Source organism: Chiloscyllium punctatum, chromosome 3 (assembly GCF_047496795.1).
Source record: "Chiloscyllium punctatum isolate Juve2018m chromosome 3, sChiPun1.3, whole genome shotgun sequence".
In the NCBI taxonomy this organism is placed as follows: domain Eukaryota; kingdom Metazoa; phylum Chordata; class Chondrichthyes; order Orectolobiformes; family Hemiscylliidae; genus Chiloscyllium; species Chiloscyllium punctatum.
This window is the reverse complement of record NC_092741.1, coordinates 96400186-96425308: the sequence shown is the minus strand read 5'-3', so window position 1 is coordinate 96425308 and position 25123 is coordinate 96400186. Positions and strand designations below refer to the sequence as shown.

At 39.2% G+C, this 25123-nt stretch overlaps 1 protein-coding gene across 2 annotated transcripts in view; it reads right to left on the bottom strand.

Annotated features, from left to right (window-relative positions):
• Positions 1 to 25123, bottom strand: part of LOC140463269 (chloride intracellular channel protein 5-like) — a 122028-nt gene that overhangs the window by 56630 nt on the left and 40275 nt on the right. The window contains exon 1 of one of the 2 annotated variants that reach the window (XM_072557033.1): positions 3091 to 3463. The exons of the other annotated variant lie outside the window; for it this stretch is intronic. Within the exon in view, the coding sequence (XP_072413134.1) occupies positions 3091 to 3153 (63 nt within the window). The 5' untranslated portion in view covers positions 3154 to 3463. Of the gene's footprint in view, positions 1 to 3090; positions 3464 to 25123 lie in introns of those variants that run through there. 2 annotated transcript variants of the gene reach the window in all.

The following is a 25123-nucleotide window of genomic DNA, read 5'->3' as shown; positions in this document are numbered from 1 at the left end:
ATTTCTGATCTTGTTTCTGACTTCCAGCATCAGCAGTTCTTTGTTTTTTAATTGAGTTCAATAACAACTTTTATTTCTATTGGCTAAATGTGGGGTTACAGGATATGGTAGGGGGCTGAGTCTGGATGAGATGCTCTTTGATGTAGACTCAATGGGCTGAGTGGCCTCCTTCAGCAGTGCAAATGTATTATAATTGGTTATTATCTGGCTTACATATTTAGGGTGGACTTCAGCAAATTTGAAAGTTTTACTCAAACTTCACACCCGTTAGTGTTTGACATGCTTTCAGAATTTCACACTCTAGATGGCTTACACTTATTCACAAGAATATATAAAGAGGGATGGACCCTGGAAAAACCAGCTTGTAAAATGTAACACTGAACTGTGCATGGTGCAGTGTAATGATCTGGTTCATTAAAAGCAAACCAGAATTTAGTGGTTGGCACTCTTGGGATGTGCAAAGGGTTTGTAGTGAATTCCTCAAGACTTCAAATTTTTTTCATTTGTTGTTTTATAAATCATAGAATCCCTGCAGAGTGGGAACAGGCCATTCAGCCCATCGATTCCAGACTGATCCTCTGAAGAGCAGATCACCCAGACCCACCCCTCTACCCTTTCCTTGTAATTGTGTATTTCCATGGCCAATCCACCTATCCTGTACATCTTTGTCCTGTGGGAGGAAACCAGAGGAAACCCACACACATGCAGGGAGAAATGTGCAAGCTCTACAACAGACAGTCACACATGGCTGGAATCAAATCCAGGTCCCTGGCATTGTGAGGCAGCAGTGCTAATGACTGAGCCACCATGCCACCCCAAAAATAAAATCCATTAATAAAAACCAATAACTGGTATTATCTTTATGTTGTTGCTTTGGTAGCTGAACTAATCTTCTGGAATTTATCACAGAGAATCAATTGAAATGTTGACATTTTCAAGGGTTTTCACAAATCAAAGGCCAAACATCACTGCCATAATGCCTGTCAACCATTTTAATTCCACACAAGGGTCTGGACTTTGCACTCAACAGACATGTGGCAGCCAGGGACTTCTAAAATAATGCACAGTAGGCATTATTTCTAATTCTAATAGGCTAAATTTCTAACTGGCCCTGATTGGAGATTTCAGCCTATCGAGTCCACACCAAACATCTGAAGAGCATCTCTCCCAGTCCCACTTCCCCTCCCCCCACCTTATCCCTGTACCCTTGCATTTCCTACAGCTAGCCCACCTAGCCTACACAAGTTTGGACTGTGGGAGGAAACCAGAACCCCTGGAGGAAACCACCGCAGATGTGGGAAGAATGTGCAAACTCCACACAGACAGTCACTGGAGGGTGGAAACAAACCGGGACCTCAGACACTGGGACAACCACTGAGCTGCTGTGCTGCCTCTGCACTGTGCTGCCCCACAGTATTGTCCTTGGTGTGTAGGATGCTCCCTGAAAATTTTCCTGACACTTCATTCAGGTTGATGTCACTTGGATGGAAAATTTCAGTTCATAGGTACACAGATACAAAGTAGATTTTCAAGTCCATTCAACTTGCTTTTGCTTCTCACAGAATTATGCAACCTATTGCTAAGCTGCAGAGCTACATTTTTATTTCATATGTAGTCTGAAGTTGCAGCTTTGAAAACGTGGTTATATTTATCTCAACAAATAGAGCTCAGGCAGACTAATGAAGAGATTGTTTTTTTCTCCTCATTGGAATTAAATTTTTTTTCCGTTTTCTGGGTATTTTGCCCCTCTTATTCAGACGGTGCAGATTCCAAGGAATTACAGTTCCTCTGTGCCTGCTACTAACTGGTTGTGGATTGATTCTAAAGGTTAATTGCACCTCTACTACTCTACCCAGAGACCAGATCTCTACTGCAAAATCTTTGTCCGAAGGAAGGCCTCCTGACATCAGTCCTGAATTTGCATTTCAATCCCTACCACCTGTAGTCTGAATAGTCCAGATTAACATTTTGTTTATTATTCACTGTTTGACATCACTCTGTTTAAAGTGTTGCAGTTTCGTTTTCTACATATTTCTTCATGGACATAATTAGTCAAACACATGGGACCAAACCACTGAACAGCTTAAATACCACTTATGTGACTGGAGTGAGGCACTTCTTGTATAGTGGTAGTATCTCTACCTTTGAGTTGGGAGCGGCGGGTTCAAGCATCACCTGTTCCATGGGTGTGTAACAACATCTCTAAACAAGTTGATTAAAAAATTTTTTTTTTAATTTACAAGTTGTAATGCAGGGCAATGTCTCTTCCTCTGAACCAATATATCCTGGTTCAAATCTCTGATCTGGAGCTGTGTTATAACAAATCCAAAGAAGTTGATTAAAATAAGTACAAGCTGTGTCTAGGTACAGTCTCAAGCAGTCTCAGTACATTTTGAATTCTACTACCTAACTGATACAGTTCAGCTACTAACAGATTTTACTGTTGCCACTGCACAATGAATTAACATGGAGAAAAATTTGGTCTATTTCATTCACTTTGATGGAGATCTGTTAACAGTTAAAAATAGAAATTAAACTTTGGATCTTTATGCTCAGTGGGCTACTTATTTGGCAATACTACTTTCCAATTAATTAAATGAGAGAACTGGGTAAACATATAATGAAATACATTGTTATTTAGCCACTGAAAATATCCCAGTTTTAATTTTGAGCCAGCAGGATAAACGAGACTAATTTATGTAACATGATAGAAGCTTGATGGATATTCCTTTTATTAGGAGAGATGGCATTATGTTCTGTTGTGTTTATAAGTTTATAACTGATTGTGAAATGGAACTATTGTTTTTGATGAGTATTTACTGTATGACATCACTATCTTTTCCAGTAGTCACTCGTGAGCAGCTCAAACCAACGTTTCAATGGACACACCTGTTGTACAAATATTACAAAAACAGGTGATCATAAAAAGCTTATTGCAAACTTCAGTGTGTTTAAACTACAAATATGACAGTACACCATTTTGAAATATCATTGTATAGGGTCTTCATGCTCATTCTATGAACAGACCTGTAACTCTAAATAAAATCCCTCTGCCTTGCATGATGAAGGACCTAGCTTAGACAGCATTACCTTAACAAACAGTTCAATTTCAGGGTGCTTGTCTAATCCATTGGCAGGATCCAAGTCAGCCATGTCAAAGTGGGTTTAGATCCTCTGATCCCCCTGTTGTTCTTCAGTTCAGAGCTTCAATAATCCATAAGAAACCACTCACTCATGTCTGCACCAGGACAGTTCCATCAAGATATGAATATCATTTGGTGAAACTTAATATCACCAACGTTTTCCTGCCATCTTACGAAAACTTTCATTGAAGACGAGTGTGCTATAATTCCAGGTTGCGATACACAACTACAGGTAATGATCTTTAGAGAAAGCAACAAGTACCTCTAGTTTCATTTTTCTTTACAGTGCAGAGCTTCTCTCTGCCTACTTCTATTAATTGTGCATGTTCGAAGCGAGATAGGAAGGCAGCCAAAAATAGTCTTTGGCAGTAAGAGAGGGGCTGGGTTACACATAGAGGGAGGAGCCAATCTGTCAGTAACCACTAATCTCTTTTTATTTATTTTCTTTCAACCAATAAGGCAGACAGTTCCTTTCACCTCACTGATTAACATCCAATTCATGCTGGCACACTGAAAAATGCTGAGATTATTCAACATAGGCAGACATTCATCACCTCACCCATTCATTGAGTGAAACTGAACCTGCGGCTTTAAAGCCAAAAGCAGTACACCATATTTACGTTTAATCTTTATAGACGGGAGGTGGGAAGAATGCATAATTATCCTGAGTACAGTAAAATCACACACAGGAAGTCTCTTCCCTAAATTCATTGCTGCAATTGGTAGGACCAGAAACTAGTCTTCTGATAAGTTCATGGGGACTACTGGCTTTAGACATCCTGCCCTGAAATCCATTAAGGTAGGACCAAACCTATGCCAAGAGATTCATTTAAAAAAAATCTTTTCACAATCATTAGGGAAGTGCTTGGGTGTATGCTGCTCATACAACATTGAGTCTGAGCTTGTAAATGGACCCAAAATAATTTCCATCTCCTAATGCTTATTTTATCCATTGAATTGTACACACACTCAGATTTATCCCCTAAGAGTTTTTCAGATAATTTTCAAGTAGGCAGTACTGTCATTTAAATCAGCTGCAGCCTCAGGTAATGCAGCATTTGCAGCAATATTGAACTGACTTTTCTCATAGATTTCCCCCACACCACGGAGCAGGATTTGTGGTCATGACTGTGGTCATGCTCAACAGCGACTGCAGCTTGCAACTTAGTGAAACAAAGATTGGATCCAATCATCTTGTATGACTGTAGCTTGGTGCTGCAGTACTAAAACAATCCTTCATGTCATTTTTTAAAAAACAAATACAGTTTTACCACAGACACAGAGGCACCTTTAACATATAGCCAATTTTGAGAGCTTACATAATTGAAAAGACCTTGCCGAATGATTTAAATATTGGAAATTTCCAGGAATACATGCTCACAATTTCCCACCTATAAATTTTAGAAGATCAGTAGCACCATACCAGTGGTTTATTGATGGTCAGTGTAGTTTGGCAGCTGAGGTGCCTGAATACCATTCCTAGCTCAGAACCTGTCATAATTCCAGCTGATGTCAGATCCCAGATAGAACCTGTCTTGATAGATTATAATTTTATTTGTTTTGGTTTTATACAAATCATCTCTTGCTGAACCATAAGCGCACATTTCTGCATACTGTGTACAAATAAAATTCCAAAAAGAATTATGAAATTAAATAATCCTAACTATTTATTTACAATGCAAATACAAAGATTTTAAAACACAGTAAAAATATCATCACATTAATTGTAAAACACTCCTTTATAAATTGAAAAGAAACAAAGCTGGTTTGCTATGTTACCTAAAACACCCCTGGTAGAATAACACCATTCATAAATATTCATACTGGTATCCCTATATCTAACACCTTGGCAGTTATATGTCACTTGGGACTTCAATTTTTAAACTGGAATTGTGATAGCTCCAAAAGGAATCTGAGGTTCACTGCACTCAGTTTAGGTAACCACTTCTGAACTGAGATTAACACTAATTTATCATTCCAAACTAATCAAATTCAGTTAAATCCATCACTCCCTTCTCAGGACTGCTCTATACAGCTATCCTATTTCAAAATCTTCAGAGGTGTGTAAAAAAACCTGAAGTTGAGTGTGCAACAGCGCCTCCTCCAGGCTTAAAAAAAATTCCACAGCACATTAGAAAAGCCTTTGAGGCCCCATTATATACCAAGTTGGGCCACAAATAAAGCCTTTTAGTGAACCAAAAATTAATCAATTACTCGACAGCTAAGTTTCAAAAACCTTTTAGAACAAAGTGCCATGGCTATAGAAATACAGCAAACTTTGTTTTAACTGGCAACTTATGAACCAGCACTCTTGATAAACCAGGAAAAATTATATCAAAAATCACAAAGTTTACAGTTTTATTATGTCCAATTATTATAGTTTTTAAAAATGTATTTACCTTAATGAAAATAAATTGGTTATGGCCAGACAAAATATTAACAGTTGTTTCAATTTCGAGAGGGGGAAAGACTGTTACCATCAGAGTTTATTTTGGCCTTTCTGCTGCTCTATTGTGCAGCTCAAGCTGAATAGTTGCAGGCGACCGTAGGTAATTAAGGAGCACATTACTGGACAACTATATTTTAAAACAGGCAACATGAGTTCTGTGGTGCCTAACTGGATGACTGGCTTGTAGATAACATTTTAATTTCAGTTCAGGTTATTTCATAAATTCTCGTTTTCCCTGATTGCCCCAGTGTGTAGTCAGCTGATCACTTTGGCCATTTTAGGTCTATGCTTCTTCATTTTAAAAATTGCTTTTTATTTCATGAAAGTCTCTGATATTAAAACTAGATGACTGAAGTTGAAAATGGATAATTCATATTTTACCACTTCTGTGATTCTAAGTATTGTCTGAATTGCTAGCCCGCACTATTGCCTTGCCTTTTCTCATTAACTTTCCAACATCCTTTCACATGAAACTTTTCCCAATTCTTTAATTGTTACTGGGACTGGAGGGTTTGAGTTATAAAGAGAGGCAGGATAGGCTGGGACTTTTTTTCCCAGGTGTATAAGAGGCTGAAGGTGACCTTGTAGAGGTTTATAAAATCATGAGTGGCATACATAGGGTGAATAGGCAAGGTTTTTCCCCCAGGATAGGGGAGTCCAAAACTAGAGGGCATAGGTTTAAGATGAGTGTACAATTCATCTTAGCTGTACAATTCACTGTAAATTGGCCCGAGTGTAGGTCAGTTGAAGGCCGTTCCAATGGTACAGTTCTCACCACCCCAGTGCCAGTAGCAGCTGATTCCTTAGTCACAACCCACTTCTGCCACACAATGTTCAGTTATGCATTCAACACTATTGTCTTATTCACCCAATATCAGTTAGCTCACACCTCAAGTAGTAATCCAGAGATTGTGTCATTGGATTCCTCCAGAATCATCTAAGACGTTTCAGGTAGATTGGTGACACAATCTTTCTTGTTGGCATCAATCTAAGGCAAAAGTGCAGCAGGTCAAAACTAGACTGCTGTGCTTTTCCAGCAACACATTTTCAGCTCTGATCTCCAGCATCTGCAGTCCTCACTTTCTCATCAATCTAAGCCACTCATGTTGGGAAGGATACCCACATGTACTCCTCAGCAGAAGGCAGGCTCAATTCTGATGAACAATAAACAGGTTTACTGCATATTACTTGTAACCAGTTACATTATATCTGAGATACAAGAATCAGGCTCAGCTTAATCTAAATTATTCGTTACTATTTTTGTTCACACCAAGGACAATTACTGAAACACTAGGCACCTTTTGTTGAACACCTAAAGAACTCATAGAACAGAAAGAACTCTTCGCTCCTCCCAGTATTTATAATCTGATGGACAGATTACTTTTTATGATGTCAGTCGAGATGTCCTTAACCTTTCGGGTACTAACAGTCTTATATGACAGAGTTATAAGGCACATAAGCAGGCTCTTTAGTCCAACTCATCCAAGCCGACCAGGTTTTCAAACTAGTCCCATTTGCATTTGTTTGGCCCATATTCCTCTAAAGCTTTCCAATCTGTGTACCTGTCCAAATATCTTTTAATATTGTAATTGTACCCGCATCTACCACTTCATACCACCCTCTGTTTGAAAATGTTCCCCACTCATCTTAAACCTATGCCCTCTAGTTTTGGACTCCCCTATCCTGGGGGAAAAACCTTGCCTATTCACCCTATGTATGCCACTCATGATTTTATAAACCTCTACAAGGTCACCTTCAGCCTCTTATACACCTGGGAAAAAAGTCCCAGCCTATCCTGCCTCTCTTTATAACTCAAACCCTTCAGTCCCAGTAACATCCTTGGAAATCTTTTTTGAGTTAATCACATCCTTCTTAAAGCAGGGCAACCAGAATTACACACAGTACTCCGTATATAGCCTTATCAATGTCTTGTACAGCTGAAACATGACATCCCAACTCCTGTACTCAATACTCTAACCAATGAAGGCAAGCATAAAAACACCTTCTTCACCACCCTGTCTATCTCTGACACCATGTTCAAAAAATATGTACCAACACCTCTAAGTCTCACAGTTTGTCTCCACAGGCCCTACCCTGGTTTGTCTTACCAAAATACAACACCTTTCATTTATCTGAATTAAACTCCATCTACCATTCCTCAGCCCATTGCTCCAATTGATCAAGATTACATTGTACTCTTCAATAATTGTCTTCAGTGTCCACAATATCACCAATTTTGGTGTCATCTGCAAATTTACTAACCATGTCTCCAATGTTGTGATTCAAATAATTTCTATAAATGATACAACAGTGCACCCAGCACCAATCCTTGAGGCACACCATTAGTCACAGGCCTCTAGTCTGAACAACAACCCTCTACCATGACCCTCTGTGTTTTTTTTTGAGATTTAGACATCAGCTGTTCACACTCCCTCAGCAAAACTGCTTTCTTCGGCCTACATATCTCATTGGTAAACACCAGACCCATTACAGTGAATTTCTCCAGTCCCATTCCAGTTCGTTTCAGGTTCTGACAAGGTGTCCTTAACTCTCATGCTCTTGGCTACAGAGAATCTAGGGTTATTGGGAAAAAGCAGGAAAATGGAGCCAAGAATTCTCAGATTATTGATGATCCCAATGAGACTTGGGCATTTCTTACTTCAGCTACTATCGCGTTTTTTCAGTCATCACATGGAAATTTCTATCACTAACGTAATCAACCTACAACCTGCAATACAGGTGGTTCTATGCTAACAGTGCATAATTCACAAAGTTTTAATGGTTTTGTACATTAAATACAGTGCTACGTCTGAATTACAATATATCAGTCAGTATTAAATAAGTATGTGCCTTGTGTCAGAAGTCCTTCTGGCTAATTTAGGTTACCTCTAAACTCAACAAATCTGGAGGTAATCCTGATTCATAAATGAAACCAATTCCGTCAGATTCAGCCTTGACTAGGTCTATCCTGATTCCTGATAAAACGCTAATGCTCGAAACGTCTACTCTCCTACTCCTCGGATGCTGCTTGCCTGCTGTGCTTTTCCAGCACCACACCTTTTGACTCTGATCTCCAGCATCTACAGTCCTCACTTTCTCCTGGGTCTATCAGATAGCAAATGGTCTATGTGCCTCAACAATAGCTTCTATCAACATTGCTCAAATTGTCAAGAGTACTTCATCACTGCCACCCTGGGATACCTTCTGACAGGAAAACCCAACAAAGAAGGAATAACCACCCAAAGTAACAGTTACCTCTGAATGTTTTAATATTAAAAAAAGTGAAACTACCACATGCCTGAGAATATAGATCATAATCATTCGTCCTAATTCTGTGACATGGAGGAACTGGTATCACAGGACTGATAGTAACTTGTAAGTTAAATAGTGTCATGTCTCACTGGGGCAGCACGCTCACAAAAGTAAAACATTTTTAAAAAGCACGCAGAGTTTCCCCAATTTATATGACTTTTAGACCCAGAAAGATAGGAAGTACAGACAAGATTTCTGTACTGAATAAGAATCACTATTTATTATAAATAATTAGACTCTAACTACTAACAAACAGTTATAAACCATAATGCTACTTAAAAATCTAATCCTCTTAAAAATGCACCATTACACATGTACACAGTCAGACTGGATAAATAGGTTCCTCATTCCTAATGAAGGGGTTTTGCCCCAAACATTGACTCTCTTGCTCCCCAGATGCTGCCTGACCTGCTCTCGACTCTAATCTTCAGCATCTGCAGTCATCACTTTCGCCTGGGTAAATAGGTTATAATAGCATGAAAAAGCTGGAAAGACAGTTCAGTTGTCTTTGTTCCCAGGCATTGTTATTCAGATAATCTTATGGCTCTCCTTCCTGTCAAAAATGTCTCCGACTTATCAGTTGTAAGTCACAGCTTACAACTACTGAAGGAAAGGTAAACTGGTTTCTTCAGGTTTACAATGAGTTTTGATGCCAGATTATAGAGAGACCATTCCCAAGCTGGGGAAGAGCCGAATACTTCTCTTTCTCTGTAACTTGTTCCCAGGTGCAAGCTGTTCAGTCATCTGAGAATCAATCACACAAGCAAAAGAATGTCAATGTCACTGATAACTGGTCACTAGTCTATAGATCAATCAACGTCTTGCCAGCAAAAGTTGCATTAAACACCCCTCAGCACCAAACTGCCTGTAACTCTGTAATTACTGCTTATTCCATTACTTGTATGAAGCCTGCAATGGGTGTAAGGTTACTTGCTTTCAAAGCTGTAGCCACCCATTCAACCAGTTTCTTTTTAAAAAAGACAACATCTTCTCATTTCAGTCCCCAATTTTTAAAAATACAAATTAAATAAAGGCAAGGTCCCTTTAACAGGTATTAAATGGAAATATTAAGCTTCATTAGAAAGAATTCTTGCAATATTCATTTCAATCTTCAGAATGAATATCAATGAAATTTGAAACCACCTGGAAATTGTGGCTTATGATATATCCTTGATATGCTGTCCCAATGGAAAAAATAGGTGTTCTAATGATCTAGAATTACTGAAATGGACTTTCAAAGTCTTAGAACATAGAACATTACAGCACCATATAGGCCCTTTGGCCCTCGATGTTGCACCTACCTGTGGAACCAATCTGAAGCCTGTCTATCCAACATTATTCCAATTTCATCCATATGTTTATATCCAATGTTCTTAAAGTTGGTGAGTCTACTACTGTTGCAGGCAATGCATTCCAAGCCCATTCTACTCTGAGCAAAAACCACTTCTGACATCTGTCCCATACCTATCAACACTCAAGTTAAAGCTACATCCCCTGGTGCTAGACATCACCATCAGTGGAAAAAGGCTCTCATTGTCCACCCTATTTAACCCTCTGATTATCTTATATGTCTCAATTAGTCACCTCTCAACCTTCTTCTCTCTAATGAAAACAGCTTCAAGGCCCTCAATCTTTCCCCATAAAGCCTTCCCTCCATACCAGCGAACATCCAAGTAAATCTCCTTTGCACCCTTTCCAAAGCTTCCACATCCTTTCTATAATGCAGTGACTAGATCTATACGCAACACTCCAAGTGTGGCCACACCAGAGTTTTGTACAGCTGCAGCATGACTGCATAGTTCTGAAACACTTTCCCTCTACCAATAAAAGCTAAAACACCATATGCCTTCTTAACAACCCTATCAACCTTGGTGGCAACTTTCAGGGATCTATGAAGAGATGCTGAGATCTCTCTGCTCTTCTACACTATCAAGAATCTTACCATTAGCCCAGTACTCTTTATTCTTGTTACTCCTTCCAAAGTGAATCACCTCACACTTTCTGCACTAAACTCCATTTGCCACCTCTGAGCCCAGCTCTGCAGCTTATTTATGTCCCTCTGTAACCTGTAACATCCTTCAGCACTATCTACAACTCCACTGACTTCAGTGTCATCTGCAAATTTACTAAGCTATCATCCTTTTATGCTCTCATCTAGGTCACTTATAAAAATGACAAACAGCAGTGCATCCAAAACAGATCCTTGTGGTACATCACCAGTAACTGAACTCCAGGATGAACATTTCCCATCAATCACCACCCTCTGTCTTCTCTCAGCTAGCTATTTCTGATCCAAAATGCTAAATCACCCTCAATCACACGTCTCTGTATTTAGTGCAATAGCCTACTGTGCAGAACCTTATCAAATGCTTTATTGAAATCCTTACACATCACATCAACTGCTTTACCCTCATCCACCTGTTTGGTCACCATCTCAAAGAATTAAATCAGGTTTGTGAGGCACAACCTATCCTTCACCAAACCATGTTGATTACCCCAATCAACTTATTCCTCTCTGGATATCATAAATCCCATCCCTTATAACCTTTTCCAACACTTTACCCACAACCAAAGTAAGGCTCACTGGTCAATACTTATCAGGATTGTCTCTTCTCCCCTTCTTGAAGAAGGGGGCAACATTTGCTATCATCCAGTCTTCTGGCACTATTCCTGTAGACAATGACAACATAAAGATCAAAGCCAAAAGCTCTGCAATCTCTTCCCTGGCTTCCCAGAGAATCCTAGGATAAATCCCATCCGGCCCAAGGGACTTATCTATTTTCACACTTTCCAGAATTGCTAACACCTCCTCCTTGTAAACCTCAATTCTACCTAGTCTAGTAGCCTGTATCGCAATGTTCTCCTTGACAGCATTGTCTTTTTCCAGTGTGAATACTGACGAAAATTATTCATTTAGCACTTCCCCTCTCTCCTCGGACTCCACGCACAACTTTCCACTACTATCTTTGATTGACCCGAATCTTTCTCTAGTCATTCTTTTATTTGTGACATACCGAAAGAAAGCTTCAGGGTTTCCTTGATCCTACCTGCCAGTGACTTCTCGTGTCCCCTCCTGGCTCTTCTTAGCTCTCTCTTTAGGTACTTCCTGGCTAACTTGTAACTCTCAAGCACCAAAACTGAGCCTTCACATCTCATCCTAACATAAGCCTTCTTCTTCCTCTTGACAACGATTCAACTTCTTTAGTAAACCACAGCTTCCTCGCTCCACTACTTCCTCCATACCTGACAGGTACAGACTCATCAAGGACACACTGTAGCTGTTCCCTGAATAAGCTCCACATTTCAATTGTGCCCATCTCCTGCAGTTTGCTACCCCATCCTATGCATCCTAAATCGTGCCTAATCGCATCATAATTGCCTTTCCCCCAGCAACAACTCTTGCCTTGCATTATATACCTATCCCTTTCCATTGCTAAAGTAAACATAACTGAATGGTGGTCACTATCACCTTACTGGAGCAGACCTTATTGTTTTCAATTTAGTCCACAAACATTTGATGCAAAAAACTTATAATTCTATGGTAGAACCTTTGATTAAATTTGTAATCCATGTGGTAAAACACACTGCAATTCCATCCCCTAAAGAAGCCCTCTAAAATATGTTTATCACAATTCTTTGTTGTGAGGAAGATGAAAAAGTACTGTTTGGTATCAAGTTATGTTTTTCCCCACATTTAATAAACTGATTGTAATTATGATAAATTATTCTTAATTGTAGTATGTATAATTAGGTTTGCTTATGCAGTACTGACAGTCTCAGTAACTCCTATTCAGAAGATACACAACCAGCTAGAATATTAATCTGATTATAAATAATGCAGTTACTGTTTTTGGTAAAAGTCTCTCATTTTTCTAAGCACAGAGCATTTGTTCAGATAAAATTGTCCTTTAGTCCTAGTAAATAATATTTAACATTTCAATACTTTTAGATTCCCAATTTGAAAGAGTACAGAACCAATCAAGTTTTTCCTCCTTATATTTTGAAGCTAAAGTAATCGACTTAATGACCTCTTTTAAACAGGAGTGATCGAATTACGCATTCAGCAGAGATTAATCCAATCCTGTGATCTCTTTAGTGATCAAATTCATTAACGAAGTGATTCCTGAAATATATAAAGATAAAGATCGATCTGTTACAGATGCAGACAATTCCAGAAATGTCTGAAGTTCCTTGAGTAACAGCATTCTTTTTTACCCCCATAAGAATGCACATGCAAGTAGTATTCTTTCCAGTTGACACTTCTAAAATTAATTACAGGATTCAGTGCTGGATCAAGTCAAATGCAAGCTAGTGAAGTTTACATAACACAATATTACAATATTGACCGGATTCAACTGATTCAGGTATCGGATTTGTGAGGTTTTCAGTGTGGTGATGCTTTCTATCAAGAAGAATTAATTCTCAATCCAGTCAACAATTAACAACATGTATTACTCAAAATTCAAGTTTTGGTACACCAAACAGGTTTTGAAATAAAATGAGGGATTAGCTAGATGGTGCCTTCAGATGTCTGGTAAGCAGTGATGGCTTTTGGGAATGCAGGTGGGACTTGGTACATTTGTTTCAAACATTAATAAAGTACAGCATGTATAATTTCAAATACTGGTGTACGCCCAGGACAAGAAAGATAGAGAGACAGAGGGAGGGAGAGAGAGAGAGAAAGAAAACTAGTTAGAGACGATGCTTGAACACATTTTTAAAAATTCATTCACAGGATGTGGGCTTTACTGGCGAGCCCAACATTTATTTATAAGGTTAGGGACATTACACTGAACTTATAGAAGACACTGCTCAGACCTCATCTGGAGCCTCTGTACAGTTCTGTTGCCACACTACAGGATGTGAATGCATTTGAGAGTATAGAAGCACTTTACAAAAATGCATCTGCAGTAAGAAACTTCAGTTATGAGAAAAGGTTGGACAAATTGAGGCTTTTTCCTGAAAAAGATGAAAATTAAAGGAGATTTGATAAAAATTTACAAAATCACGTCAGTTCTGGACAAAGTAGAAATTCTGTGATTCAATGATTATTGCAGAAGGACATGCCAGGATCAGTAACAGGCATGCTAATAAATGGGAGGTGTCAACCGGGTGAAACAACAACAGTAATATTGCACACTAAACAGCATGCAATAGATCTAAGCATTCTCAAACCAATGGATTGGGTCAAAGCTCTAGTCTTGCCACATCCAGTCATGAAATGGCGTGCACAATTAAACAAGTAACTGGAGAATATTTCACAAACAAATCCGTTATCAGTGATGGAGCAGCCCAGCACATCAAGCAAAAGGCATGGCTGATGCATCTGTATCCATCTTTAGCCAGATCTGCCAAGTGGATGATCCACCTTGAGCCTCCTTTTGAGCTTCACAATAGCACAGTTGTCAGTTTTGGACGACTGGGTGAAGCCATCATTAAAGACAGGGATATTTTTGGAGTTGCCTCCTTCTATTAGTTGTTTATCTGTCCATCAGTCACAATTGGATGTGACAGTGGCGTCCAGCTTTCTTATGTCCACTGGTTGTGGAATTAATTAGATTTGTAAAAAGTATATTGCTCCTGCTGTTTAGCATGCATGTAGTCTCATGTATTTTTGCCAGGTTAGAAACTCAATTTTAGGTTTGCCTGATGCTCTTCCTAGCATGGTCCTTTTAAGTTGTCAGTGAATCTGGTCTGACAGTAATGGCAGATTCTGAGCCAATTTACAGCTTAACATAGAATACAATTCTGTTGAGGCCCACAGGATCTTACAAATGCCCAGCAACATGCCACTAGATCTGTGTTAATTCTATGCCATTTAACAAGAGGGCATTGTCACACAACACATGGATTCCTCATTGTAAACTTGAGACATATACCAAATATTTTAATAAGTCATGGCAGTTCCCTGCAACAATTATATAAATATACACTATTCAGAGTAATTCGTGGCTTCCTAATGCTGAAAAAAAAATCATAAACTGTAAACAGACAATCCAGCCAAGATGTCACTCCCTTAGTGTTACACATGCAATTCTGAGGGACAGGTTTGACAGTAGTTTGATAAGGTTTTGCTGTTGTAAGTCATAAACCCCTGCACTCTAGGTGGCAAGTCAAAATATTGACATCCTGAATAATTTGAGATTTGAACACAAATACTTTGTATTGCGCCAGGATCTGTGCTGCTGTGCAAGTGAACTGATAGTCAAGTAAAATGTTCAGCAGCAGAATGAGAGAACACACTGCTATTTTTATATACCAATTCTATTTTTAGCTGAAGTCAAAGTGCGAGATTGAACCAATCGTGGACAGAGGAAGTTGCTGAGCTCATAATCTGCACACCCTAGTTCAAATTCCATTTAGTAAGTGGAGCTATCAATCCAAACAAAATCCTTTATTTAATTTGACCTGTCTGAACTAATGCTTTTCAGAGCTGCATTTTTCTTACCTTGCAAATTATTCGGTTTTAAAAATCTCCTTTTGAACAATTATTTTGAACTCTGAATTGATTAAAGTTCTATTATCATAATGGGCTTTCATTATTTGAACTACAGTTGAAATAGTACACATTATGGACTGGTTAACACAACGGACTGTTCAAAATCACGAATTACTGAGTTTCAATTTAAAATAACCAAAGCGAATCATTTTCCAAATTCAATTCAAATGGGCCAGAAGAATATCCTAAACTGGAAGTAAATATAATTGGAATATCTGCAAAAGTTACTTTTAAAAAAATCAAACTACAGCCAAAATCCTGTTTATAAAGGTAAATTGTTGCATTGTTTAAAACACATTCTAGTCTCCCTGCTATAGAAAAGATGTTGTTAAACTTGAAAACATTTAGAAAAGATTTATAAGGATATTGCCAGGATTGGAGGGTTTGAGCCATAGGGAGAGGTTGAATAGGCTGGGGCTTTTCTGCCCTGGAGCAACGGTGGCTGAGGAGTGACTTTATAGGGGTTTATCAAATCATGAGGGGCTTAATAACCAAGGTCTTTTTCCCAGAATAGGGGAGTCCAAAACTAGAAGGTATAGGTTTAAAGTGGGAGGGAAAGGATTTGAAAGAGATCTGAGGATTTTTCACTCAGAGGGTGGTGCATGTATAGAACAGACTGGTAGTGGAGGGAGATAAAATTACAACATTTAAAAAGGCACCAGGATGGTTACATGAATAAGGAGGGTTTAGAGGGTTTTGGGACAAATGTTCGCAAATGGCACTAGATTAGTTTACAACATCTGGTCAGCATGGATTAGTTAGACCAAAAAATCTGTTTCTGAGCTGTATAACTCTATGACACTGGAGTGTGCTCAAGGTCAGTTTTTAAATTGTTTAATGTTTAACTAGGAACTATCACGCTCAAATAATACTGTTGTGTTATTCAACAAACGTGCATAACAATACTAAGAGCGAGACAATGAACCTTTCCTTAAGCACCCTCATACCTTAGGATCCTTTCCTGATATTTGATCTGAAATAAGACATTAATATTAACTTGATGAAAATGAACTGAAATAAACAAATGTACAAATAATTGGAATCACCAAGCATTTGTATACCCCCCAAGTAACACTAAAGACAACTGTATACAGTCAATTACCTAGAAATTATAGATATAACTGCACAGGGTTGCCATTTGACCAATATTTCTATTTCAGTCAGAACTATAGAGTCTAATCTATTCCACTGCATTTTTTTTTGTTCCTTTGAATGAAGCATTGGTGAAGAAAACCTTCTATCCCTACCTAGATTGGCATATGACTTCAATTTCTGGGGATATGAGGGCCTGGTAATATTCTCGCTAAACTATAAATCTAGAGACGCTGGAAATGTCCTAGGGAGCTGAAAATGTGTTGCTGGAAAAGCGCAGCAGGTCAGGCAGCATCCAAGGAACAGGAGAATCGACGTTTCGGGCATAAGCCTGAAGAAGGGCTTATGCCCGAAACGTCGATTCTCCTGTTCCTTGGATGCTGCCTGACCTGCTGCGCTTTTCCAGCAACACATTTTCAGCTCTGATCTCCAGCATCTGCAGTCCTCACTTTCTCCTCGAAAATGTCCTAGGGACCCAAGTTCAATTCCTGCCATGGCAGAGAGTGGAATGGGAATTCTATAAACATCTGGAATTAGAAGTCCAATGACACCATTGTCGAAAAAACACTAATGTCCTTTAGGGAAGGAAACTGCCATCCTTACCTGGTCTGGCCTACGTATGACTCCAGACCTAAGCAATGTGGTTGACAATTATTTAATTGCTCTCTGGGCAATTTGGGATGGACAATACATATTGGTCTAATGAGTGATGTCCACAATCCATGAATGAATTATGAATAGGAAGGGTTTAGAGAGATATGGGTCAAATACTGGCAAATGTGACTAGATTAATTCAGGATATCTGGTCAGCTGGACAAGTTGGGTCTGTTTCCGTGTTGTATATCTCTATGATTCTATAGGGGAGAACAGTGAGCTAGCTAACAGAAATGTTAAAAGCCCATTTTCTCCAACATTAAGATTTGTGGATTTTAATTATTTTAACTAAATGCGAAATGGATGTAGATTTCTGTTTTTATTTACTTAGTCATTGTTGAACCAAGTGGCTTCATCAAATACATTACACTTTCCTAGAAAGATGTTTTACTGCTGAAAAACTAATGTTAATTTTCTCATCCATCCACAGAGGTTAGCAAAAACATGAAGAGTATAAACTGGGTTATGCTTACATTTACGTTTATGTTCATGTTAAAGAGACAAAATGTATCTTCACAGAATAAAAATGATAAGAGATTGTGAATCACTCTTTATTTAATGTTACAGATAGTTCTAGTCTGAGCGTTGGATTCCTCCCATGGTTGTTTTTGCTCAGAGTAACCTATATTTTGATTTTTAAAATCTACACTGCCTGTTAAAACACCACAGAAAAAGCACTGACCCCATCGAAAAAAACAATGCCTTGAGGAATGTTGTGAAAGATATTTTCAAAGGAATAAAAATCATTAAGTGCAACATGGTGTACAAATTATAAAAAACTTCAGATAGAATTTGAATTGGTTAAAATTCCTTTACAAGAATAAATTATGAGCAAAGCACTTGTTGATTTGTTGGAACTGTTGTCAGCCCAACAATAGAAGAACTGCATCACAGCACATCAATCCTCTACGCACTGCTACCCTCTGGAGATGAGTGTTTGAATAGCATGCACTATAGTCACAACCAACAGAATTTTCCAGGCCCACCCAAAACTTTTAAAAAGGCAGGCAAGAAAATGTAATTAGATAGGAGGCTTTATGAATCTATGGCAGGGAGTAGGAGATCAACTTATAACAAATTATAAATGGCCTAATTCACAAAATGGGGAGAGGGAGAATCAATTTAAAGAAGTTTACAGACTGGATGCAAAGAAATGGAAGGAACAGCAACTTAAAGGGCATGGTTATCATGGCAATGGAATAATCCTGAGGAATAGAGGTAACAAACTGAGATTGAGAGGGTACAGTCAAAGTAATAGGGGTATAAGGGACAGCGTGGGAGCTGAATATTTGGGGGTGGGGAATGGGGCTAATCAATGCATTCGGGAAAGAGAAAGAGTAGTGGAAATGGATGTTGTAGTGAGGAGTGAAGCTGGGCCTCAGGATCTCTATGAAAGTAAGATCAGGGAAAAGAGCAGCAATGTTGAGTGAATTAGTAAAATGGACAAAATTTAAAGAGGAAGATTGAAGAAAGACAAAGAAGATCTCCATAATCACAAAGTGCTTCGAGAGGTTAGTCATGGTTAACATCAACTCTAGCCTTCCAGCTTACCTCAAACCCTTGCAATTTGCCTACTGGTGAAACAGGTCCATAGTGGAGGCCATTTCCCTAGCCCTGCACTCATCCCTGGAACATTTGGATAATACAGATCACTACATCAGGCTCCTACTTATCGACTACAGCTCCGCTTTCAACAGGTTAACCTTAACCAAACCGATCTCAAAACTCAGAGACCTCGATATCAGCTCCAAACTCTGCAAGGATCCTCAGCTTCCTGATCCTCAGTGAAGATAGACAACATCACCTCCTCCACGGCAACCCTTAACACCGACGCCCCGCAAGGATGTGCATTCAAACCCCTACCGTACTCCCTTTACACACTCAATGGTGTGACTAAATTTCATACAAATGCCATCTACGGGTTCACTGACGACACCACCATTGTAGGTTGGATAAGTCAGAATACAGGAAGGAGATAGAGTGTTTGGTGTCATGGTACGATGATAACAACCTCTCTCTCAATGTAAGCAAAACAAAAGAACTGATCATCAACTTCAGGAAGGGGGCAGACATGACCCTATCTATATCAATGGAACTGAGATTATGAGGGTTGAGAGCGTCAAGTCCCTAGAGTGACGATAATCAACGATCTTTCCTGGACCTCTCATGTAGATGTGACAGTCAAGAAGGCATAGCAATGCCTCTTCTTTCCCAGGAGGCTTCGGATATTTGGCATGTCCATAAGGACGCTTATGAACCTTTATGGATGTGCCATAGAAAGCATTCTATCCAGCCTGGTATGACAATTGCTCTATCCAGGACTGTAAGAAACTACAGAATATTGTGTACATAGCCCAGACCATCACGAAAACCAACCTTGTATTTATTGACTCCATTTATCCTGCTCGTTGCCACGGAAAGGTTGCCAACATCAAAGACCCCTCTCACCCGAGTAATACTCTCTTCTAACCTCTTCCATCAGGCAGAACATAAAGTACTTGTAACAACAGGTTCAAGAACAGCCTCTTTCGTGCTGTTATCAAACTGCTGAATGAACTTCTTTAATTTCAAATCTAGTATTGATCTTGATTTTGTGCGCCTCCTGTGTAGCCATAACCTTGTATGCCTCACTCTGTCTAACCATTCTATGATCTGTGTGACCTTGTATGTTATGATCTGCCTGTACTGCTCACAAAACAAAACTTTTCACTCTACTTAGGTACATGACAATGATAAATCAAATCAAAGGGGAAACAACAAAGCCATCAACAATAATGGTGGAGAAAACTGTACTCCAAAGGGAGCACTGTAAAAAGGAAACATGGAAAAATAAATCAAAGCTTAAAAATGTAGTACAACCATCTTGTAAAAATCTAATTCTGAAAGAGTGATTCTCAGAATGCAAAGTGCAAAATGAAAGGGTCCCAGGTTTGTTTTCACTTAGTAAGGAAAAACAGCATGTATCCAAAAGGAGTATCAAACAGAAACCAGAAGAATTGATTATATGAGCTCTGTGTTAATGACTTTGTATTGAAGGTAAATTATCAGTCAACATTAATGGAATTAAGGTTAAAAACTTTAGATACAGCTACCTTATCACCTTCAGATAATCACTAACCGTTTAAAATATGGGCAGCTAAGAATCACTAGCAATTTTAGTAGTTCTATTTGAGTGGGAGGGTGGTGGGATGTCACTGGTCAATCAGGCTCCTGTATATAAAATTGAATATTAAGATGAAACTGTCACATTTGTTGGAAGGATTAGGCAACAAGGGCTGTACCATCTGGGGAATGAAAAGCAAACAGATACACATTGTGCTCTTTGGCATGCATTCCTGTTTTTTCACTAACATCAGACCAGATGTTGGAACCATGAACCCAGTAGCAATCTTAGTACCAATAGATTAAAAGGTAATGAAGAAGGAGAAGGACAACAAGATGGGAAGACCAATGAGAAAAGAATCAGAGACATTAGCCTTAGAGGACTCCAGCAGTCTACACACGAGCAGCAAATTTTAAATTTTAACTTCACCCATCGCATTCTTCTTACAAGTATTGCACTTGAACAATCATAGCTCTGAAGCGTTCACCTATCTATCAGTGCAGGGAGGTAGGATATGTTCAAGCATAGAGTGTGAATTCATCTAAGCAGCTTATACAAGTTGGATATAAAGAATCAAAATGTTAATGAAACTTTGGCTAAGGGTGGTGCATCGTAACATGAGCATTTTTTTTCCCGCGGCATTTTGGTGTAAATGACAATAACAGAATATGAGATTCCACAACTAGGGAATGTATGTTTTCAGCTGAAGGCACCTGACAGATCATCAGCTTCCTGACTCCTCTGCTGCTTGTTGTATGTAGGTCATGTCGAAAATGTAAGAAAGAGGGGAAGAGTGAAAGAGAATGAGATGCAGGCAGTGACACATGCAAGAAATGGATCAATTTAAATAAAACATCATCAGAAGTAAAGCAATGCCATAATTTGCCTTTACTGTATCTTCTGTATTAACATTTACATCAAAAGCCATCTTGTTAATTCATCTTTAAACTGTCATATGGTTTTGATTTTATTGAGAAGGAAGTTGCAACATTGAATTAAAATAAATTGAATTAAATTAATTGTCACGTGTATGGAGGCACAGTGAAAAGCTTTGTCTTGCAAGCAACACAGGCAGATCACAGAGTTAAGTAGCATAGATAAGTAAATAATAGGTAAACAGTGGCAAAAACAAAAAAACATAGGTACAGGCAAATGTTAAGAGATTGTGAGTCCATTCAGCATTCTAACAACAGTAGGGTAGAAATTGTTTTCAAACCGGCTGGTGCATGTGTTCAGGCTTCTGTACCTTCTCCCCGGTGGTAGAGGTTGTAGAAAAACATTGCCAGGGTCGGATGGATCTTTGAGAATGCTGGCAGCTGTTGCTTGACAGTGGGCCTGGTAGATGGATTCTATAGATGGGAGGTTGGCCTTTGTCATTGTCCAGGCCAAGTTCACCATTCTCTGTAACCATTTCCAATCTTGAATGGTACAGTTGCCATACCGGGTCATGGTACATCCAGACAGAATGCTCTCAATGGCACATCTATACAAGTTGTCAAGGTCGCCGTCATGCCAAACTTCCTCAGCTGCCTGAGGAAGAAGAGATATTGTTGGGCCTTTGTAACCAGTGCGTCCACATGAAGAGTCCAAGAAAGCTTGTTGTGGATCACCACTCCCAGGAGGTTGACACTCTCCACTCGTTTCACTTCTGTGCTGTTGATGTGTAACATCCTGCCGAAAGTCAATAATGAGTTCCTTGGTTTTGCTGGCATTGAGAGCTAGGCTGTCCTGAGTGCACCATTTTTCCAGGTCTTCCACCTCCCGTCTGTAATCTGTTTCGTCGCCATCTGAGATTCAACCGACTATGGTGGTGTCATCAGCGAATTTGTAAATGGCATTAGTCTGGTATTTGGCGATGCAGTCATGGGTATACAGTGAATACAGTAGGGGGCTGAGTACACACCCCTGGGGGGTTCCAGTGTTGAGTTTTAGTGAGGATGAAATATTGTCCCCAATCTTCACTGATTGTGGCCCGTGGGTCAGGAAACTAAGGATTCAGTTGCAGAGAGTGGGCTTAAGCCAAGGTCACTAAGTTTAGTAATCAACCTTTGGCATTGTATTGACTATTTATTAAGGAATCACATTGTTTGCTCCCAGTCTTGTGGAGTAGACAAGATTTACTCTACAAAGATGTCAGAATTTTCTAGATTTTCATTTGATTTGATCTCTGAAGAAACATGAGTAAAAGCAAGCTGTACTTATATTTTCAAAATCTAATTCACAGGAGTACTTGTGTTATAAAATGCTTTTCTGGAAGGAAGAATGAGGGGCAGGCTTGTACAGACATGCAATACTATTGTTCTTCAAACAATAAACACAAAGCTATGTTCACTGATATAATGTCAAACAGTGCAATAGAATGATCAAAAGGTAATTTCTGTAAAATGGAGTGAATTGCCAAATGTGTGTCATTCCACAAACCAAGGAAACAGAGAAACAGTTCAGTCACACAAGCACAACAATAGAGGATGGTTGCAACTGTTACATTTTAGAAACCATAAAATTCACCAAATTAAAGCATTACTGAGCCATCAAGCCAAACAGATGAATGATACATTCCGTACAAGTGACCTTGAGCTTCCAGTTGCCTGACATTTCAATACATCACCATATTCCCTGGCCAACGCCTTGGTCTCAGGCCTGCTGCTGTGCTCCAGTGAGGATCAGCATAAGCTGGAGGAACAACACCTCATTTCCACTCAGGGACCCTGCAGCCTTCAGGACTCAATATCAAGTTCAATAATTTCAGAGCCTGAACACCATCTTCCATATCCTTTACCCCTCCCAGTCATGACATGGGCTGCTTTCAGCACAACCAACCCATTTTCACCTACTCATTGTCCCTATTATCAGCTTTTCCTCCTCCCTGCCTTACTATCAACCATCACTTTGCCTATCTTTCTTTCTCTCTCACTCTCTCTAGGCTGCATTTTCACACATTTGCTCACTCCTTTACTAGCAACATCAGCATAAATATCACCTTTTCCCAGCTACTACTGGAAAAGCCACTGGACCCAAACTATTAACTCTGCTTTCTCTCCACAGATGCTTACAGACCTAAGGTTTCCCAGAAATTTCTCCTTTTTTTCAAACCTTTAGCATTCAGAGTTCTTTACTTTTATTTTGTTTTTTGCTTGATCATTAACAGTTTGTCAAAATAAACCTTTAAACCTTTAAAAATGGACTATTTAACAGCTAATGTGGAACCAGCATTAGATTTTTAAAGCTCGAAAATTTATTTTGACAAGAGTAAAAGTGGCACTGATTTAACAAGCTCAAATCAGAGTGACATTTTATGCTAGTCCTAGTGACCTCTGCAGAAGTGTTCTTCTCTGTTCATACAGCCTGTTGGAAATGGTTATGTGAAGTTACAGATGATGTGGGAAACTGTAGATGCCTTAATGGTTTAATACTTAATTCTGCTTCACAACACTATTTCAAAAATACCTTGGAGAAGTTCATGTGATTAGATTAGATTACTTACAGTGTGGAAACAGGCCCTTCGGCCTAACAAGTCCACACCGCCCCGCCGAAGCGTAACCCACTCATAACCCTTACATCTACATCTACCCCTTACCTAATACTACAGGCAATTTAGCATGGCCAATTCACCTGACCTGCACATCTTTGGACTGTGGGAGGAAACCGGAGCACCCGGAGGAAACCCACGCAGACACGGGGAGAACATGCAAACTCCACACAGTCAGTCGCCTGAGGCGGGAATTGAACCCGGGTCTCTGGCACCGTGAGGCAGCAGTGCTAACCACTGTGCCACCGTGCCGCCCACACGTGCATTCATCTAAAATATGCAAATAATTCAGGAAATCGGAGTTAAATGTAATTCACGTCCAAATACTGAAACTTTGATTTTGATAAATGCAACTTCAAATGCTTCTGGGACATGAAATCTGAAGTTAAGGAATAAATTCAAAGCAAAGTGGAATGCCAATAATATCAATAATCATATCTATTGATTTTCAAACAGCAAATGATTTGTATTTATTTCACCTTAGCATATAAGATTCTCTGCACATAATGTGATCTCCTTCACTTTGAGGTGGTCAAACCTCTTTTGACCACTTTTAGAATATCTGTGAACATTCCACAAAAAAGTGACGACTTTCCAGTTAACTGTTTTTAGTTTCCTGCCTTAATTCCACTCCATTCTCACGGTCCTTTGTTTGTTAGTGTTCCAATGGAGTGCAACACAAGCTTCAAGTACAGCATCTCTTTCAACATTCTGGATGCAATAATCTTATTTCATAATCTTGGTCCCCTTTTTTGTTGGTTTTCTCTCTTATTTCTTTCCGAACAGACTGCCTTACATTCAGAGAACAGATGTCTTGCCATGAACAGCTCATTCAGAAACATTCTTCATTGGTCCTATTATCATCCCATTTGTTTCCACCATGAAACCTTTAGTTATTTAGGTCCTCCTTCCCTCTACCATACCACAAATGCCTCCTTTTGCTGTTTTTTTCTCACCCTCCTCCCTTTCATGTGCTCAAAATTTGTGACATTTCCAGTCCTACTTAATTCTGATGAATAGCCACCAACATAAAATATTAAACTGTTTTTCTCTCTCCAAAAGAGGTTGCCAAATCTGTTAATTATTTCACACATTTTCTGTTTTTAATTTCAGGTTTTCAGTTTGCGATTTTGGAGATTTGTAGCTCAGCTTGTCACTCAGTTGTGCTGGTAGATTTATTCTCAGACGTTTTGTTACCATGCTCAGTACCATCATCAGTGAGTCTCTGATTTGAAGCGCTGGTATTCTGTCCCGCTTGCTATTTATGTGTGTTGGTCTGTTGTGGTGGGTAATAGCACTTCTGGTTAAGGATACTAGTGATAGTTGGTCATGTCATTTGGTG